The sequence below is a fragment of the Muscardinus avellanarius genome (genome assembly GCF_963383645.1).
Source record: "Muscardinus avellanarius genome assembly, chromosome: 21".
NCBI lineage: Eukaryota > Metazoa > Chordata > Mammalia > Rodentia > Gliridae > Muscardinus > Muscardinus avellanarius.
In genome coordinates this window covers 7,845,254-7,860,554 of record NC_137807.1, presented here as the reverse complement: position 1 = coordinate 7,860,554, position 15,301 = coordinate 7,845,254, and the positions used below count along the sequence as shown (strand labels likewise).

At 48.5% G+C, this 15,301-nt stretch overlaps 1 protein-coding gene across 1 annotated transcript in view; it reads right to left on the bottom strand.

The window, feature by feature from the left end:
• RPH3A (rabphilin 3A) overlaps window positions 1–1,747 on the bottom strand; it is a gene marked incomplete at its 3' end in the record, with an annotated part of 49,108 nt that extends 47,361 nt beyond the window's left edge. Inside the window, exon 1 of the mRNA XM_080717765.1 lies at window positions 1,674–1,747. Coding sequence (XP_080573891.1) covers window positions 1,674–1,744 — 71 coding nt within the window. The 5' untranslated portion in view covers window positions 1,745–1,747. The remainder of the gene's footprint in view (window positions 1–1,673) is intronic.
• Window positions 1,748–15,301: the final 13,554 nt, after the last annotated feature.

Sequence of the window (15,301 nt, the reverse complement as noted above, 5' to 3'; positions counted from 1 at the left end):
GCTCGGAGGTCGAATGCCCCTGGATTCCATCTCCAGACCCCTAAAAAAAGAATCCTTTTCTCACTTTTTCTTTTTTTTTTTTAATTTTTATTGGTGCATTATATTCATACATCATATTGGAGTAAACAACTTGTGTGTACAGACATGCACACATCACTGATTTAACCTCTACTCAATTCCCACGCCCTTCCCTCCCCTTCCCTCCTTCCCTTGCTTGGCTTAGTGGTTGACTTCGATATGTTTAAGTACATTGTGTGTTTTAGAGATTTTCCTCTCCCCCCTCCTTTCTCCTTTAGGTCATCTTGTTTGCTCCTCCATAGGATTTCCCTTTTTCATCTAGAGTTCCTCCTATGACCCATTTCTCCCTAACTGCAACCATTAGCAAACAAGGTGTATTTCCTTCTTCCTAAAATAATCGTATCCTCAACTGTTCTAACTAGAACTTGAACTCTGCGACGGCGTCTCTATCCATCACACTCCACACGGAGGCATAAAGAAGCAGAGATCATCTTGTCAAGGGAAGGCCAGCAGGGCTGGGTGGGTAACAGTAATGCCCAAAGCAGGCTAGGAGCCAGGCATGGAGGTGCGTGGATGTAATCCTAGTACTTGGGAGGCTGAGACAGGAGGATCCCAGGTTCAAGGACAGCCTCAGCAATGTAGTAAGACTCTCGGCAACCTAGCAAGACTTTGTTACAAAATAAAAATCAAAAGGGCTTGGTATGCCTTGGACATAGAATGCCCTGGGTTCAATCCTCAGTACCCCCCACCCATGCACACAGCAGGCTAAGGGTTATGTTTGCCACAGGGACCAGTGAGGCCTGCGACTAATTGGAAAACTGGCACAGTCTAAAGACCTCGGCAGCTACCAGCTCTCTGTCGGCACGTAAGGTTTCAGACCTGTGCTGTTAGGTGTTTTGTCTTATTATTTTTTAAAGAGATGCCAAAACTCTGGACTTTTATAAATCTCCCAATTTTTACATGACCCCCCTAAAAAACCCACATCCTTCTGCCAGTGAGAGTCAGCCGACAGCCTGCCGGTTTATAACCTTTGATCTAGTCCAATTTTCTTATTAGACTAAAGAGGAAATTGAGGTCCAGAGAGGGGGAGAGATTTGCCCCTGGCCACACAGTGAATCTGCTCAGACCCATGGCCAGAAACCAAGTCCGCCTCCATCACCAAGCACGTTCTCTTTCTATTCTAGGATGCTTCAAACTTAGAGTTTGGTGCTCAGAATTGAACCTGGTCTGGTGTGTGTGTGTGTGTGTGTGTGTGTGTGTGTGTGTTGTGTTACTGGAGATGGAACTCAGGGGCATTCTACCTCTGAGCTACACTCCCCCCGGCCCTATTCTATTTTTTAATTTCAAAACAGGGTCTTGCTAAATTGCTGAGGGCCTCACTAATTCTCTGAGAGTGGCCTCAAACCTGCGATCCTCCTGTCTCAGCCTCCCAGGTACTGGGGTTACAGATGTGTGCCAGCACACCTGGCTTAGCCTTGCTCTTCTAGACCTTGGAAAGCAATCAAACCAGGGGAGATGTTTCCACAACCAAACTCCCCTCTCCCCAGGGCCCGTCTCACCCACCCCAGGAAGGGATTCCTTCCTCCTTTCAGGTGTAGACAGTGGGGCCCTCGCTGGACCCACACGAGAACCTCCCAGGAGACCCCGAGACTCACTTGGACTGCAGGGGCCGGTCGCTGGGGTACGTCCATCGGTTGGCGCTGTTGCTGACCACGGTGTCCGTCATGGCGGAAGGCTGGTGTCCTGCTGCTGCCCTGGGAAATAGGAAGAGAGCGAGGACGTCACCCCGTCACCCGCTGCTCCTCGCTGCTCGAGTCCCTGTGATGCGTGGAACGCACCGGGGTACGGAGGAGAAAGGGGACTGCAGCGGCTCCTCCACTTTCCACTTGGGGACCCTTGAGCCCCAAGAGGGAGATTCAGCTGGAAGATCCGCCTGCCTGACAGCCTTCCGAAAAGCCCTTCCCCAGATGTCCCTTCCTCAAAGAGTGACCGCTCAGCTTCTCTTTTATTTTTATTAAAAATTTTTATTGTGTATATTTAAGGTCTATGGCATGATGTCGTAAGACTAGATATAGACATCACAAAATGGCCAATAGAGTGGAACAAATTAATGTATCCATCCCCTCTCATTCAGTGTGTGTGTGTGTGTGTGTGGTACTGGGGATTGAACCCAGGGGCATTCTACCTCTGAGCTACATCCTCAGCCCTGTTTTAATGGTTTTTCTTTTGAAACAGGGTCTCACTAAGTTGCCGAGGGTCTCGCTCCATGGCTGAGGCTGGCCTTGAACCTGCAATCCTCCCTAGTACCTCCCAAGTACCGGAATTACTTGTGGCATGTGCTTGGCTTCATCTTACACTGTTACCCACTTTCTATTGTTTTGGTGGCAAGGGCAGCTGGAATCATTTAGCAAAACTTCTGAGTACTTTACAAAGTACAATACACCTTCACGGCATTCATTAGCTCTTTCCCGTGTTTACCCGGCATGTCTGCTACTTCATGTCCTCGGGAGGATCCTCCGTCCCCTGCATTCGGCGTCATTTACTCTGATTTATTTTCCCGCATAGCTCTTACCACTACCTATGGTTGTAATTTGTTTGTTTTTCTATTGACTAGTGGCTTAGCATCGCATTATCCTGCCAACACGCAGAACTTCTATTTTCTTTTCCTCTCAATTCCCAAGGCCCGGCACAGTGCCAGGCACACAGAAGGTGCTTAATAAATATTTGCTGGATACGTAGATGTATCGCCTCCAACACTGAGGGCAACGAACCTGGCTGGGCTGCCCTTCTCTCTGACCCTCCTCCAGTGTCTCATCAAAGAACCCGGGGGAGCTGGGCATGGTGGGCACGCTTGTAATCCCCGCGCTTGGGAGGCGGAGACAGGAGGATCGCGCAGGTTCAAAGCCAGCCGTGCTGGCGTAAGAGACCCTGTTTCAAAAATATAAAATAGGTCTGGGAGTGTAGCCCGGAGGAAGGAGGGCTTCCAGGAACCCCAGTACCACCAAAAAAAAAAAAAGAATCCGGGGGAGACACCGTGGAGATTACACGAATTATTTCGAAAATAGACAAAAAGGGGATGGGGTGGCCGGTGGGTGCCGACTCGACATCGGTCTTGTCACAACACAGTCTTGCTTTCTGTGAAGGTTAATAGATGAGATGGGAGTCGGGCGTGGCATGCTCACAACCCCAGTACTTGGGAAGCTGAGATAGGAGGATCACAGGCTCGAGGCCAGCCTCAACTACTTAGCGAGGCCTTCTGCAACTTAGTGAGACCCTGTTTCAAAATAAAGGATTAAAAATAGGGCTGGGGGCATAGCTCAGAGGTAGAATGCCCCTGAGTTCCAACCCCAGTACCGCAAAAAAAAAAAAAAAAAAAAAAAAAAAGATGAAATAGGAGGTGAGAGACTTCTGGGAAGAAGGCGACTGAGAAAAGCAGAGTTTGAGTCCTGCTGACACTTGAGCTCTATAGCCACAAAATCAGTGCTTTTCATAGCCAGAAAACACTATCAGCAGAGAAATAAAAAATGTAAACACAAGGGACAGAGAAAAAAAAGACTAGAAGAAAACCATAGACCAGAAAGAAACCAGCCTGCATTGTGGAGCCGCACTGGTGCCATCGTGCCTCACAGCACCAGGCTTCAGAGAGGAAAGGTAAACAAGGAGCTGAAGTGAGCAGCTGCGGATCATTCAGGTGGAATTCAGCAGTTCTTTCAGCACAAAGAACGTCTAAAACTCCCAGTGGCCAAGCTAATCACGCCTTCCAGGGACTCAGAATGGAACTCAAAACCAGAAAAAAAATACGCCAGCCTCATGGCCAAGGGCGTGACAGTGGCGCCATATTGCCAGCAGCGGTGGTGAGTTCACCACGCCCGTGACGGCTCCAGGTCAGCGTGCCCAAAAACTCTAAGTGAAATTGCGGCCCCTACAGGAGAAATCCCAGCACTGCAACCCCAGGGACTTGCGCAGCTTTGATAATCTCCCTGGGTCTGAGATTTTGCAGTCCAACCCAGTGAAGGAGTAGCAGTGGCAAAGATACCACATCCTAGTTGCAGCTCCCCGTGGGAAAACGCCCATCCTGGCACCCCCACGGTCTCGCGCAGCCTCGATTAACTCCCTGGGTCTGAGACTTTATAATACAACCCAGTAAAGGAGTAGTGGTGGCTGAGATTACAACAAACTTGAGATCCAGAGCACCCTAAGTGAAGTCATGGTGACCTGGGGAAGAACCCAGAGAAGGCAGAAACTTCTGATATCATGGGAAAGAGGAACTACAATAGAGCAATGAACGCCCACAGCCCCATAATATCAGAACCTGATAACACAGAAATTCAGAGATCTCCAGAAGATCAAATCAGAAATATAACTGTGGAAATAATACAGGACTTTCGAAAAGACTTAGAAAGAGTCTAAAAGAAATAAAGGATGCAATCACTGAAGTAAAGGCCTCAATTCAAACTATAAACAATCGATTAGACCACATGGAGAATAGAATCTCGCTCCTAGAAGATGATCACTCCAAAAACAAATGCATAATTTATAACTTAGAAAAAAATCATACAGCAGGAATCTGACATTGAAGAAATATGGGCCCATTTTAAGAGAGCTAACCTAAGAATAATCAGAATAGAGAAAGGAAAAGAAGGTGAAACCAAAGGGATCAATAATCTCTTCAAAGAAATAATAGCAGAAAATTGTCCAAACATAGAGCAAGAGGTCGATACACAGGTTCAGGAAACTTATAGAACTCCCTTTAGACAGGATCAGAGAAGAGGTTCACCACGCCACATAACTGTCAAAATGACCAATGTGGAAGCCAAGCGGAGAATCTTAAAGGCAACAAAAACAAAGGGCCAAGTGACATTCAGAGGCAAACCAATTAGAATCACTCCAGACTTCCCAAACCAAGTCATGAGAGCCAGAAGGGCTTGGAGTAACATATTCCAAACTCTGAAAGAAAACAACTTCCAGCCAAAAATTTCCTACCCAGCAAAACTATCTATCAAATTAGATGGGAAAATAAGAAGCTTCCATGACAAACAGAAACTGAAGGAATTTATGTCTTTAAAACCAGCGCTAGAGAAAATACTCAAAGAGATTAACTACAAAGAAGAAATAGGTAACACACACCAGAACCAGAGAAACAAGATTTTCCATCCAGCAGACAACTAAGCAAAGAAGAATAAACAGTATCTCAAACAGAAATAAAATCTTAACATGTTAGGAATTCAAAGTTATCTCTCAATAATCACACTGAATGTAAATGGCCGTAATTTTCCAATAAAAAGACATAAAGTGGCAAAATGGATTAAAAACCAGAATCCATCCATCTGCTGCTTACAAGAAACACACTTTACAAGTAAAGACAGTAACAAACTCAAGGTAAAGGGCTGGAGCAAGGTAATTCATGTTAAGTAGCCATCCTAACAAGTGTGAAGTGGTATTTCACTATAGTTTTTATTTGTATTTCCTAATGATTAGTTATATTATGATAATGATGAGTGATATTCATGTGTTTATTGGTTATCTAAAAATCTTTGGAGATTATCTATTTTAGTCTTTTACCTATTTCTAAATTGTATTGTTTGCTTTTACTGTTGCTAATTTTTAGGATTTATATTTTAAATATTAATATGCCTTCAGGTATAGCATTTGTAAATATTTTATACCCATTCTATCAGTAACATTGTCTTTGGTTGTACAATATTTTTCTATTTTTTACGAAGTTTGTTTGTTTATTCTTTTGTTGCCTGTGCCTTTGGAATCATATCCAAGAAATCACTGCCAATTTCAATGTTGTGAAGTTTTATGACCCTGGTTTTCTTCTAAAAGTTTATAGTCTTTAGATTTACATTTAGGTCTTTTATTTATTTTGAGTTAATATTTGTATATGATATTAGGTAAGGGCCCAATTTTATTCTTTTTCATGTAGTTATTATTTTTCAACAATATTTAGTGAAAAGATTATTATTTCCTTCACCGAATGTTCTTGGAAACCTTGTCAAAAATAACTCAACCATATATGGAAGAAAAAAAAAACCCCAAACATATCAAAGTTAATCAGGAAACCAAGCATGGGAAGGAGGGCGGGGGAGGGAAGGGCTAGGGATTGGGTAGGGGGTGATTGGGTGATGTGTGCGTGTATATCTCCACAAGTTTTTTATTCCATTAAGATGTATGACTACAATGCACCAATAAAAATGTGTTTAACAAAAAATAAAATAAAATAAAAAAGAAATAGGAGGTGAGCACATAGCCAGCCCTCTCCCCTACCCAGCAGCCTTGGGGATCGCCTAGTCTTTGGGTGGAGGAGGATAGAAGTGCTCTGCTGGCCTGACCAAGGGGGGGGGTGGAGAGAGAAGGCCCCTCTCCCCGGAAAAGCCATCTTACTGCTCCCGCTTGGGTAGGACACCTTCTAGGAACTCTGGTCTCCAAAACCTGTGGCCTTCAGGCCAGTCCCACTAAAACCCCCTCTGTAAAATCCCAACTTGGACCGACCTCCCAGGGGAAGCCACCCAGCTCCGTCCCCCTAGGCAAAGAGAGCCCTGGTTATTTCAGCGTGGCCACCTGCGGCTATCAATGCACCTGGCATCCTGGCACTGGACCCTTGTCCAGTGCTCACCTTGGGCCACTGGGTCTAGGAGCTGTGGAGTAATCGAGGTTATTTGAAAAAAACTGGAGAAACAGGCCCAGGGAAAGGAGGTTGTGTGCTCACAGGCAGATCTGAGCTGGGGCGGAGAGGCAGGTGGGGGGCACAGTAGACCCTGCGGACCCACCCGGCATCTCCCCCCAACCAGGTATGGCTCCCCCAGCCTCTGGGAGAGGTAGCGAATCACAGCTCCCAGGAGCACCGTTTTTCAGAGCATGGTTCCCTGTCAACAGTAGCTGCCTTGCTCAGGATACCTGGGAGGTGGCAGCCAGCCCAGGGAGCAGCAAAGCCAACGAGCTACTGATAAAGTCTGGGACAAAACTCAGCCCAGACTCAAGACCTCAAGATGGAGCCCTGTAATGCCAGCCCTCTCTGCCAACCCGAGCCGCTTCCCCAGGACTAAGGTCCTGTTCATATTCTCTCTCTCTCTCTCTCTCTCTCTCTCTCTCTCCTCTCCTCTCCTCTCCTCTCCTCTCCTCTCCTCTCTCTCATACTGGTACTAGGGATTGAACCCTAGGGACATTCTACGTTCAAGCTATACCCCACCTCTACTTTCTTTCTTTCTTTCTTTCTTTCTTTCTTTCTTTCTTTCTTTCTTTCTTTTTTTTTTTTTTTTTGGTGGTACTGGTGGTGGAACCCAGAAGCTTTCTACTTGTGGGCTATACTCCAGACCTTTTTTATATTTTATTTAGAAACAGGGTCTCACTAAGTTGCTGAAAGCCTCACTAAGTAGCTGAGGCTGGCTTCGAACCGTGCGATCCTCCTGTCTCAGCCTCCCAAGCGCGGGGATTACAAGCATGCACCACCACACCTGGCTTATTTCTTATTTTGAAATAGCATTTAGCTACGTTGCTGAGGCTGGCCTCAAACCTGCGATCCTCCTGTCTCAGCCTCCCAAGTAGTGGGGTTACAGGCGTGAGCCACCACGTCCAGTGAGGGTTTCTTCTTAAAGCACTGTGTAGATCCCATGAGCCAGGAATCTCCGTTTCTGGTTCTACTTCTAGGGAACTGGACCTCACATGGGGGCGGCCTGGGGGGTCAGGAGAGTGTGGCTCATGGGCTCCTTAGTGCATCCTACGTGGTCACTCAGACATTTCCTAAGCTGACAGAGCGTGGCCCTGGGGTGTTCCACCCACCTGCAGGCAATGTTTCATGAAGACTAGCCAAGATCTCAGAGGGAAGGAGAGAGAACTGGAATGGGAAATCGATAGTGACTCAGCGCCCCTGCCCCTTTCCCCATCACGGACAGAAGGCCTGGAGCTCCCTGGCGGACCAGCAGAGGGAACCAGCCATTAACAGCAGAAGTCAAGAACTCACACGCGCAGCCTGAGGCCCTGCGGAAACTCAGGCCACTGGGCTCTGGAGCTTAAGCCCCGACCGCGCCCGACACACAGTAGGTACCTGTAGAGTCAGAGTTCCCTTCTCCTGCCTCTCCTGTGGCTTATACAATAAGCACGAGAAATATTTCTGGGGCGTCTACTGTAAGGTGTCAAATCTCCTACCTTCATTATTTGCCTTGACAACCTTATTCCAGTTTAGACGCATTAGCCTCATTTTACAGATAACTCAGGCTCGGAGTGGTTAAGCCACCTGCTCAGCATCACACAGCTACCACGTGGCAGAGACGGGATTTGAACCCTGACTCTGAGAGCCATGTGCTTATTTATTACTAGGTTTTGAGGAGTGTCTGGGCAGGGGGTGGCTGGCAATTGTCCCGTCCTGGCCCTCTGGCCCCTGGCTGCACTCCCATCTCTCACTCAGCCTTAGAGAGGAGCAGAGACTTGCTGCCCACTGCCCCCTGCCGGCTGACTCTGAGAGGTCGAGCCCAGCTGTGGCTGGGGCGGGGCCTCATTGCTGGCTGGTGTCCAGTCCTGCGGTTGCCTTTAGACAGCAAAGCACAATTGCTTCTCTCCAAAATGGGAGGCCCAGATCTTGCCCCTTGTCTGGGAAGAGCCTCCCTTACAGGTTCAGCACAGGCTCTAAAGAGCGGGCACTTTCAGAACCCAAGCCGCGCGTGGTGGTGCACACCTGTAATCCCAGTACTTGGGAGGCTGAGACAGGAGGGTCACAGGTTTGAGGACAGCCTCTACAACTTAGCGAGGCTCTCATCAGCTTGGTGAGACCTTGTTTCAAAATAAAGATAAAACTGGGCTGGGAGTACAGCTCATAGATAGCATGCTCCTGGGTTCAATCTACAGTACACACACACACACACACACACACACACACACACACACACACAAGTTCTATGCTGAGTACCTTGCAAGTTGCCTCCTTCAATCCAAGCAATAGTCTCATGAGGAAGTTGTTCTTCTTATCCTACTTTGCAGGTGGGGAAACTGAGTCACAGAGCGGACTTCCCAAGACCCTGCTTCAAGGTCTTCAATGAAGCAATTTGTGGGGAGGGGTACTGGGGATTGAGCCCAGAGGCATTCTACCTATGAGCTATACTCTGAGCCCTATCTATTGACTGATTGTGAAACAAGGTCTTACTAGGTCGCCGAGAGTCTCACTGGGCTGCTAAGGCTGTCCTTGAACCTGTGACCCTCCCGTCTCAACCTCCCAAGTCCTGGGATTATAGGTGTGTGCCACCATATCCCGCTAAACTGATATCTTAAAAGCACAAGATCTAAAGAAACATGCAGATTGCCAGCATCTCTTGAAAAACTAGAAGAGTCCCAAAATACTTATAGAAAGAACATCTACTATGACTATGTTTCATACGCTGTCCTGGGCATGGGGGGGGGGAATCCAGTATTAAAACAAAAAAATGGGAAGATGGCGCACACCGTGAAGCTTGTCTTCTCATGGGGAAGGCAGACGCATAAAGGAGCAGGTCAGGTATGAAACCTGCTCGCTGATGACGCTTGCCGTAGAGGAAGTAAAACAGGTGAGAGGGTGGGACCTGGAGGAGCTGTCCGAGGGGGTCCGACCAACACACTTGGTGGGGTAGAGGACTGACGGTGTGGCTCTCTGGGGCAGAGCAGTTCAGGCCCAGGGATAGGTAAGCGCAAGGCCTTGGGGTGGGCGCGTGCTTGGTAAGTTGGACACTCAGCAAGAGAGGTGGAGAGGCTGGGCAGAGACAGCAAGGGGTGTGGGAGGCCGTGAGGACCTGGGGCTGTCGCTCCGCGTGACACTGATGTGAGTTGAATACATTCTGTCCTATCTCAAACACACGTCCAGCGTGGCCTGCCTGCCAGCCACTTACGATTCCTGCACACCTTCTCCAGGACTCGGGCTTTGGAGACAACCAAGAGGGCATCAGTCTCCTGCTGTGTCTCCTGCACCTGGCTGCGGCGGGGCGCCTCCCTGAGCCCCGTGGCCCTCCCCACTGACGTCCCTCCATCGGCAGGTGCTGCCATGGCTACTGGCTTCTGCCTGCCGCTCGAGGCAGCTGGGACCTCCCCAGCCGGCCCTGAGCCCGGACAAAGCTGGAACGACAAGGACTTGGCTCCTTGGTGCTGAGCTGGGGTTGGTGCCAGAGGGGAGGACAGAGAGCGAGCCGCCTGAGAGGTGCTGGAGACGAGGCAGCTCTGCGCTCCTGGCCCTGAAACAACACAAGTGCGCTGTCACCTCCCCATCGTAACAGATGGCTCCCGCCATGAGCCTCCAAACAATCCCATGGGATCGTCCCCCCGGACAGGCTGCAAGGCGGGCCAGAGCCTACCCCACACTGTTCACTGTGAACAAGCTATGTGGTTGGGCAGGCGTGTGTGTGTGTGTGTGTGTGTGTGTGTGTGTGTGTGTGTGTGCATGCTACTGCAGATGGAACCCAGAGGCATCCCACCTCTGAGCTACACCTCCAGCCTGTCTGTCTGTCTGTCTGTCTGTCTGTCTGTCTGTCTACCTATCTATTACCTATCTATCATCTATCTATCTATCTATCTATCTATCATCTATTTATGGTACTGGGGATAAATCCCAGAGACATCCCACCCCTGAACTATATCTCCAGCATCCATCCATCCATCCATCCATCCATCCATCCATCCACCATCCATCCATCCATCTATCCATCCACCATCCACCCATCTGTCCATCTATCTATGGTACTGGGGATGGAAGCCAGGGGCATTCTACCTCTGTACTTCACTCCTTTCCTATTTTATTCTTTTATTTTGAACCAGGGTCTCACTAAGTTGTTCAGTCTGGCTGTGAACCTGTGATTCTCCTGTCTTGGCTCCTCAAAGTGCTGGGATTACAAGCATGCACCACCCTGCCCAGTTTATTTTTGTTGTTGTTTTGAAACAAGGTCTGGCTAGATTGTGAAGAGTCTTGCTAAGTTGCGGAGACATACCTTGAATCTGTGATCCTCCTGTGTCAGCCTCCCACGTGCTAGGATTACAGGCATGTATCACCTCTTCCCTTAATGTCTGTGGCCTTATTTACACATGGGTAAAATGAGGGTGGTTGTTACAACACGGCCTGCATTGTCACGGTGGCTGCTTACGATGTGCCTGGCACTGGGCTGAATGCTTTTTTTGTGATCTCATTTAATCTTCCCAACCACCCACTGAGTGAGGTCCCAGGATGGTCTCCATTTTGCAGATGGGAATATTAAGGCTTAGAAGGGCAGGTGATTAGCATCCCCAGTGGGTTGTCAGCAGAAACCTGACCCCAAACCCCATATGTCCAACTACTCTATTACACTGTCTTTAGGGGTGCTGTGAAGAAGGCATGTCACCTGGGCATGGTGGAGCACACCTGTCATCCCAGCACTCGGGAGGCTGAAACAGGAGGATCACAAGCTAGAGGTCAGTCTCAGCAACTTAGCAAGGCCCTCAATGACTTAGAGAAATTCTATCTCAAAATAAAAACAAATCACTGGGCATGGTGGAGTACGCCTGTAATCCTAGCACCGAAGAGGCTGAGACAGGAAGATCACAGGTTGGAGGTCGGTGCGTGGTAACTTTGCGAGACCCTGCTTCAAAATAAAATAGTAATGGAGCTGTTGCTCAGAGGTAGAACACCCCTGGGTTCAATCCCCGGTAACACACATATGCATGCATGTACACACACACACATACATGCACATGCACAAAAGAGTAAGGTGTGAAGATACAGGGGAGACAACAGGGGCCCACGTCGAGCATACTATGTACTCGGTAAAGATTCATTATTGTCGCTGTCATGTCATATTTTTTTCTCTCCAGCTGGAAAAGGGGCCTGAACTTACAGGATGTGACTTAAAGGCCGCCAAAGGCCCCACAGCTCCCTCCAGGCTTTATATCATCCCCTCCTGGGCTTTGCTCTCTAAGGGCACACCTGGCCCTGCTCTGGATCACTTTGCTTTGGGAATGAGGTTGTCAGCTCATGGAAGATGGGGTGGACTGACCAGTAAAATCAGCCCCATTTCTTCCCTTTCTCTGTCTGTGCCCTTTCCAGCCCCTCCCACCAAGAGTTAAAGTCTGTCTCTCCACCTGTGAGTCTGATTTGGCTAGGAGACCTTCCACGGGAATGGGACGGTGTAGAATAGCTGCCATCGGAGGGTTGGAAATGCTGGGGCTTCGCAGTGTGGCCTCTTTGCTGCCTTTGGACCGTGTACTTGCCCTATGAGTGGCCCGGGCTGGCTTGTCGGAGGAGCCCTTGTGTGGCAGAAGGCCACAGTCATCCTGGTTACAACGTATAAGCCCAGACAAGATCATCCGAGTCTGGCCTAGCACAGAACTACCCTGCCCAATCGCCGGCCGGAAGGATCTTGAGGCAAAGAATGGTGGTTGTTTGTATCAGCTAGATTTTTTGTCACCATAACCAGAAGACTCGATAAGAACAGCTTCCAGGAGGAAACATTTATTTGGCTCATGGTTTCAGAGGTTCAGTCCATTGTGAGCCAGCTCCAAGGCAGGGGCTGGTATAGGAAAGCTGCTCAACTTATGGCAGCTGTAATTGGAGAGACAAAGATAAAGGGGCCAGGGACAAATCTAGTCCCCAAGGTCATGACCCCAGACCCACCTCCCCCAGCCATACCCCAACTCCAAACCTTGTCACACTGGAGACCGGGCTTTAACACATGAGCTTTGGGGGGACATCCCAGTCCCCAACTGCAATATTGTTCTAAGCCGCTAAATCTTGTGGGGTAATTTGTTATGCAGCAAAAACAGACCAGTGGGGCCGACCCAGCATGCATGGATCTAACCCCAGCTGCCTTCTTGTTTTTCTGAGTGACTCTGGCAAGTTTTAGATAACTCTTGCAAATTTTATATACTCTCTAATATGTATCTATAAAAACACTCCTATTCTTATCATGCCCTGCTTGCAAGTCGCTGAGAGGAGCTTATAAGTGAATACATGTGAATACACATCATCTGAAACTTTTCCCAAGTGGCAGTCTATTATTGGAGGGCAGAGCCAGGGAGGGGGCAAAGTCTAAATCTTAGGTTTTCTTAGGCCCAAGTTAAGCACCCCAGAGCACATCCTGAGTGATGTGCACTCTTGTTTTTGCCTGCCTAGCAGTCATCTGAGTAACTTTCCTGGGGTAACCGCACCCCAGTTTTCCTTTGGTAAATGACCTTTCTTGGTATCTATGTGGTTCTCGTGGGGTTCACCCAAACCTTGTCCCTAAAATTGTGCCAGTTACCCACCCTGGCCAACCAGGGCACCAAACCCCTTGGCCTGCGGTGATTATTGGTTCAGGGATGGGCACGTGACCCCATCTGGGCCAATGAAAGCTCATCCTAAGACTTCCTGGAGCTATGTGGAACTAGAGTGGACACCCACAGTTGCTAGTGTGGTCAGTGTTTTTGTTGTTGTTGTTCTACTACACAGGCAAAGCCTGTCAAAGGGGCAAAGCAAAACCAGGAGATGGAGACTGGTTCCTAAAGATGTTGCTGTAGGAATCCTGGATTCAGCCATGCCTGCATCTACCCAATTGACCAAACATTCTCCTCCTCTTCTCCCTCCCCCTCCTCCTCCTCCTCCTCCTCTCCCTTCTCCTTTTCCTTTTTCTCCTCCTCCTTCTTCCCTTCTTCCTCCTTTTCTTCCTTTTCCTCCTCTTTCTCCTCCTCCTCTTCCTCCTTCTCCTCCCCCCTCCTCCTCCTTCTCCTCCTTCTCCTTTTTCTCCTCCTCCTTCTTCCCTTCTTCCTCCTTTTCTTCCTTTTCCTCCTCTTCCTCCTCCTCTTCCTCTTCCTCCTTCTCTTCTCCTCCTCCTTCTTCCCTTCTTCCTCCTTTTCTTCCTTTTCCTCCTCTTTCTCCTCCTCCTCTTCCTTTTGTCTTCCCAAGCCAAATTTGAATCGAATGTCTGCCTCCGCAATCTCCTGGAGTTCTCTCAGTGTGTCTCCAGGATGAGGCCAAGTGACCTTGGAGCTCTCAGGGATCCGGAGGGGAACTGGCCCACGAGCCTCCAGCTCCCCTTACGGCTCTCCCTGCCTTCTCAGAGGCTCTGCCCTGCCCAGGCTTCTTGGGAAGGAGGGAAACATTTATAAGCCGTCCTCTTGGTGGCCTGCGGGGACCCCGCACTGACAATTAAAATTCAGTGACAATAAACAACACTAATTAAAAGCAAAACAAAGTACTTAATAAGACAAATGAGGTGGCAGTATTAAAAGTCAGGACGAGAGAGCTGGCATTAATTAAAAGCAAAGACGAATGTCTTCCCTCTTCTGGAAAATGTGTGTGTGTGTATGTGTGTGTGTGTGTGTGTGTGTGTGTGTGTGTGTGTGCGTGTTTCTAGGCAGACTGTGGGTTTGGTCTTCCTGGAGCAATCTGGGGGTGTCTTCTCAGGGAAAGGGAAATTGGACTGGGCCCTAAGGGGTGAGCTGAGGTGAACGAGACATAAAGAACAGAGGAAAGAAAGGGGACCAGAGCACATGAAGCTTGGAGGCTGCCAAGGGCATGGATGGGGTGTTAGCGATGGGAGCTCTTCTGAGGATGGAGCTGGGTGGTCAGGAAAACAGGGAGGAGGGAGAGCCAGAGCTGGGAAGACAGGCCTGAGGCCTCGCCCTTTTTTCTGAAGCTCAATGATGACGGGGCCCAGGGTCTCCAACCCTCTTCTCAGAGACAGCCCCAACCTCCGCTCAGCAACCAGGCATCTGAGATCCTGGGTTCTTGGGCGACAGTTCAGCAAAGCAACTAATCTCAGTTTCCTTGGGTGTAGATTGAAATTAAAAAAAAAAAAAGAATTGCATTAAGGCATGGTGGCATACAACTGTAACCCCAGGACTTGGGAGGCGAAGATGGGAGGATCACAAGTTGGAGGCAAGACTCAGCACCTTGGCAAGACCTTGTTAAGAAATTAAAAAATAAGCTAGGTGTGGTGGTGTGTGCCTGTAATCCCAGTACTTGGGAGGCTGGAGCAGGGGAATCTCAGCTTTGAGATGAGCCTCAGCAGTTTAATGAGACTTTCAGCAAACTAGTGAGATTCTGTTTCAAGAGAAAAAAATAAATTAGGCCTGAGGATGAGGCTTGGCAGTAGAATTCCTCAGGGTTCAATCCTCCATAGTACAAATAATAATAATAATAATAATAATAATAATAATAATAATAAAACAGCAACAACAATAATAATCAAGGCCAGCCTCAGTGATGTAGGGAGACCCTCAACAACTTAGTGAGACCCTATTTCAAAATAAAAAATAAAATAGAGCTGGGAGTGCAGCTCAGAAGTGGAATGTCCTGGGTTCAATTCCTAGTACCAATAAA